Source organism: Ammodytes marinus (genome assembly GCF_949987685.1).
Source record: "Ammodytes marinus genome assembly, contig: scaffold_47, whole genome shotgun sequence".
In the NCBI taxonomy this organism is placed as follows: Eukaryota; Metazoa; Chordata; class Actinopteri; order Uranoscopiformes; family Ammodytidae; genus Ammodytes; species Ammodytes marinus.
In genome coordinates, this window is record NW_027648108.1 from 276,544 (window position 1) to 281,543 (window position 5,000).

The 5,000-nt window shown below is 45.4% G+C and overlaps 1 protein-coding gene across 1 annotated transcript in view; it reads left to right on the forward strand.

Moving 5' to 3' along the window:
• The window catches only part of rpp40 (ribonuclease P/MRP 40 subunit), a 20,861-nt gene extending 17,393 nt beyond the window's left edge, over positions 1-3,468 (forward strand). The window contains exons 7-9 of the mRNA XM_080054896.1: positions 257-388; positions 2,484-2,606; positions 3,023-3,468. Of these exons, the coding sequence (XP_079911022.1) occupies positions 257-388; positions 2,484-2,606; positions 3,023-3,095 (328 nt within the window). The 3' untranslated portion in view covers positions 3,096-3,468. The remainder of the gene's footprint in view (positions 1-256; positions 389-2,483; positions 2,607-3,022) is intronic.
• The last annotated feature ends 1,532 nt before the right edge of the window (positions 3,469-5,000 follow it).

Genomic DNA, 5,000 nt, shown 5'->3' on the forward strand with positions numbered 1-5,000 from the left:
ACAGACAGACAGACAGACAGACAGACTCACAGACAGACTCACAGACAGACAGACAGACAGACTCACAGACAGACAGACAGACAGACAGACAGACTCACAGACAGGCAGACAGACAGGTTAAGTGTCTGTCCTCCTCTGTTTCAGTGAGAAGTCTTCCACACAGACAGACTCACAGACAGACAGAGAGACAGACAGACAGACAGACAGACTCACAGACAGGCAGACAGACAGGTTAAGTGTCTGTTCTCTGTTTCAGTGAGAAGTCCTCCAGTGAGTTCCTGTCCTCTCTGGAGGCTCCTGAACCCAACACACCGTCTGACGCTCTGAGTGTGTGTGTGAGCGGACTGCTGCTGCCGCAAGACATACACACTCTACTGCAGGAGATCAGGTGTGTGTGTGTGTGTGTGTGTGTGTGTGTGTGTGTGTGTGTGTGTGTGTGTGTGTGTGTGTGTGTGTGTGTGTGTGTGTGTGTGTGTGTGTGTGTGTGTGTGTGTGTGTGTGTGTGTGTGTGTGTGTGTGTGTGTGTGTGTGTGTGTGTGTGTGTGTGTGTGTGTGTGTGTGTGTGTGTGTGTGTGTGTGTGTGTGTCTAAAGCCCCTATCTCACTGTTTGTGACAAGTTGGAGACTGCAGTCGCGAGGGAGTCTCTAAACTGTCTCCAAACGTTCGCGGAGGTTTTCTCAATTTCCTCTCATGAGTCCTGTCGCATGAATTTTGAACATAATCAAAAAAAGTGTGCGACAAATCTAGTCTCAGAGTGGTCGCAGGTGTGTCGCACGCGTTGCAAACCCTTCTCAATTTAGTTTCCGCGAGTCAGAAAGTGCGAGCAATGTCAGACAACTTTGCGAGGGTCTGGCGACATATGAAACTAAATTGCGACTGATTTGAGACAAAAATGAGACTGACATTCCGTTCGTGCGACGCTCGCCAGACGTTCGCAAGACATAAGTGCGACCTCCTGACAAGTGTTGGGCAGGACATTCGCCAACTCAGTGAGACTGCAAGTGAAAATTGTCGCTAATTCGCATATTTTGTCGCAATTTTGTGTCTCCAACTTGTCGCAAACAGTTGCAGCCAAGTGAGAGGGGCTTAACCCTAACTAAGATAACTAGCCCAGTGAGAGGGGCTTAACCCTAACTAAGATAACTTTATTCTTAACCAAAATATTACTTATAACAAAACAAACATATCATTTTTTTTTTTACTTGAGAAACATAGTACGATTTAGTTTTTGCCCTCTGCATACAAACGTCAACCAGATAAGCGTTATGTTGGTAGTAATGTATTGTCTGCCTGTCTCTCTCTCTCTGTGTCTCTCTCTCTGTCTGCCTGTCTCTCTGTCTGTCTCTCTCTCTCTGTGTGTCTCTCTCTCTCTGTCTGTCTGCCTGTCTCTCTGTGTCTGTCTCTCTCTCTCTGTCTCTGTGTCTGCCTGTCTCTCTGTCTGTCTCTCTCTCTCTGTCTCTCTCTCTCTGTCTGCCTGTCTCTCTCTCTGTGTCTCTCTCTCTCTGTGTCTGTCTCTCTCTCTATGTCTGTCTCTCTCTCTCTGTGTCTCTCTCTCTCTCTCTATGTCTGTCTCTCTCTCTCTCTGTGTGTCTCTCTCTCTCTCTGTGTCTCTCTCTCTCTGTAAGTCTTACCTGTCTCACTCTCTCTCTCCCTGTCTGTCTCTCTCTCTGTAGGTCTTACCTGTCTCACTCTCCCTGTCTCTCTCTCTCTGTAGGTCTTACCTGTCTCACTCTCCCTCTCCCTGTCTCTCTCTCTGTAGGTCTTACCTGTCTCACTCTCCCTGTCTGCCTGTCTCTCTCTCTGTAGGTCTTACCTGTCTCACTCTCCCTGCCTGTCTCTCTCTCTCTGTAGGTCTTACCTGTCTCTCTCTCTCTGTAGGTCTTACCTGTCTCTCTCTCTCTGTAGGTCTTACCTGTCTGTCACTCTCTGTAGGTCTTACCTGTCTGTCTCTCTCTGTAGGTCTTACCTGTCTGTCTCTCTCTGTAGGTCTTACCTGTCTCACTCTCCCTGTCTGCCTGTCTCTCTCTCTGTAGGTCTTACCTGTCTCACTCTCCCTGTCTGCCTGTCTGTCTCTCTCTGTAGGTCTTACCTGTCTCACTCTCCCTGCCTGTCTGTCTCTCTCTGTAGGTCTTACCTGTCTGTCTCTCTCTGTAGGTCTTACCTGTCTCACTCTCCCTGTCTGCCTGTCTGTCTCTCTCTCTGTAGGTCTTACCTGTCTCACTCACTCTCCCTGCCTGTCTGTCTCTCTCTCTGTAGGTCTTACCTGTCTCACTCTCCCTGCCTGTCTGTCTCTCTCTGTAGGTCTTACCTGTCTGTCTCTCTCTGTAGGTCTTACCTGTCTGTCTCTCTCTGTAGGTCTTACCTGTCTCACTCTCCCTGCCTGTCTGTCTCTCTCTGTAGGTCTTACCTGTCTGTCTCTCTCTGTAGGTCTTACCTGTCTGTCTCTCTCTGTAGGTCTTACCTGTCTCTCTCTCTCTCTGTAGGTCTTACCTGTCTCACTCTCCCGCTCCCTGGGCGTCTCTCACGGTCCACGGCTTCACTGACTCTCCCGTCTCCTGGGCAACCAGAGAACACAGCGCTTTGACAGGAGGAGAGAACTTCTACAGGTAAACACTACAGACAGACAGGCAGGCAGACAGACAGAGAGAGAGAGAAAGACAGACACACACACAGAGATACAAAGACAGACAGACACACACACACAGACACGCAGACAGACAGACAGACAGACACAGATACAAAGACACACACACACACACAGAGACGCAGACAGACAGACACACACACAGATACAAAGACACACACTCACAGACACACACACACACAGACACGCAGGCAGACAGACACACACACAGATACAAAGACACACACACACAGACGCAGACAGACAGACACACACACACTCACAGACAGACATACATACACACACACACAGACAGACATACACACACACACTCACAGACAGACAGACAGACTCACTGCATTGTGCTCTAGTAATAAACCCACCTTTCCTTTCCTCCAGTGTGCAGCTGTTCAGAGACCAGAGCTACCGGATCCACCTGGGGACAGGAGCCTACGACAGCTGTCCCCCCTAGTGACATCACAGCTCCCACTATGACATCACAGCTCCCACTATGACATCACAGCTGTCCAACACACACACAGACACTCATTAAACTACATAATTTAGACAAACTTTTTTTCTGCCTCCATCCCGACAGCGGTCCACCATGACACTTCTTTAAGGGTTTGTTCTTCCCGACAGCGGTCCACCATGACACTTCTTTAAGGTTTTGTTCTAGAAACCAGTTTGAGTTCAGTTTGGAAAAAGCCTCCGGTTGGACAACACGGACACAGACGTTCAGTTGTCTAGTACATGATCCTTTTTATAAGTTTATTTGAAAAGTCTGTGAGAATCTGTAACATATAAAGTTTGTTTTTCTGTAATAAATGAACCAAAGACCAGGAGGTGTTTCTACAGTTTGTTTTTCTGTAATAAATGAACCAAAGACCAGGAGGTGTTTCTACAGTTTGCTGAATGTTTTCAGACTTTGTTTATTATTTGATATTTCCCCGATTTTCACTTTTACAACAAACCTGTAAAATGAGTTTTTATTAAGGATGTGAATGTGGTTATTATATCATTATTTCTGTTTCAAAACTTTTTTTAAAGATATTTTTTTTCATCATTTTTCTGCTTTATTGATAGTGTAGAGACAGAGTTGAAATGGGGCAGAGAGGGGAGTGACATGCAGAGAACGACCGCGGGCTGGAATCAAACCCGGGTGGGGGGCGGGGGGGGGGACGCCCTACCAACTGAGCTAAGGGCGCCCCCTGTTTCAACACTTTTCATAAATTATTTAAATTTAGCTGGAAAAATATTAATTTATTCAAACGTAGATTTATTTATTTATCATACTGAAATTGACGTCAAAATTAGTATGAGTAGGACGTTAGTAGGGCTTTTTGAACACTAATATATGTGGTTCCAAGTCATTTAAAGGGTCACTGTGTAGTTTCAGGGGAGAGGGGTTTGTTTACATTCACAGAGCCTGCAGTTAGTTTACTAAACATATTTTCTCTACATGTAATTCTTAGTATTGAATAATTCTATCATCATAAATCTAATTATTCTGAGGAACCTGGAACCAAACGTAAGACTAGAATATGTTTGTAAACCAAACTGTGGGCCCTGCTGCTGTAAACAACAACAGTGAAACAGTAACTTTTCAGGAAGCTTTCTAACTTCAAACAGTGTTCCAGGGATCTACATTTTCCTGTGAGGAAAGTTTGTTTATTCAGTTATGAGAATAAACCTTAGAAAATGTTTCACTTCTCTGACATACACAGAGTTACACACTGCACCTTTAAGCATCATTCATTATGTTTGCATGATGACAAATCACTTTAAACATTGAGTTGTTGGGGGCGCCCTTAGCTCAGTTGGTAGGGCGTCCCCCCCCATGGGCCTCGGCCAGCAGCAGACCCGGGTTCGATTCCAGCCCGCGGTCGTTCTCTGCATGTCACTCCCCTCTCTGCCCCATTTCAACTCTGTCTCTACACTGTCAATAAAGCATAAAAATGCCAAAAAATATATTAAATAAAACAAAAAAACATTGAGTCGTTAAAGGTGCAGTGTGTGGCATCAAGTGGTCAAAGTTCTACAAAGGTTACACAGTGCAGCTTTAAAGCGCGTTAGGAAAAATAACTCTAATTTGTATGATATTATGCCCCCCCCCCATTAATATGCATTTACTCTTGTATAATCAATTTAAACAAGTTCTATATTCTTCACATTTGACTTTAATAAATGTTCTCACTCAACATTTCTCTGTGCTGTGGAAACGAGGAGGTGAAACAGCTATAAAACCTAACCTGATTCTCCCATTGATAAGCAACATTCCTGAGGCCTGCTAAGACCAAGGCCTTGCTGGTCAAACAAGCTGTAAACACTCTATCAGGCTGGGAAGCTTAACCCAGTCATCCTTTATTTTTGCCTT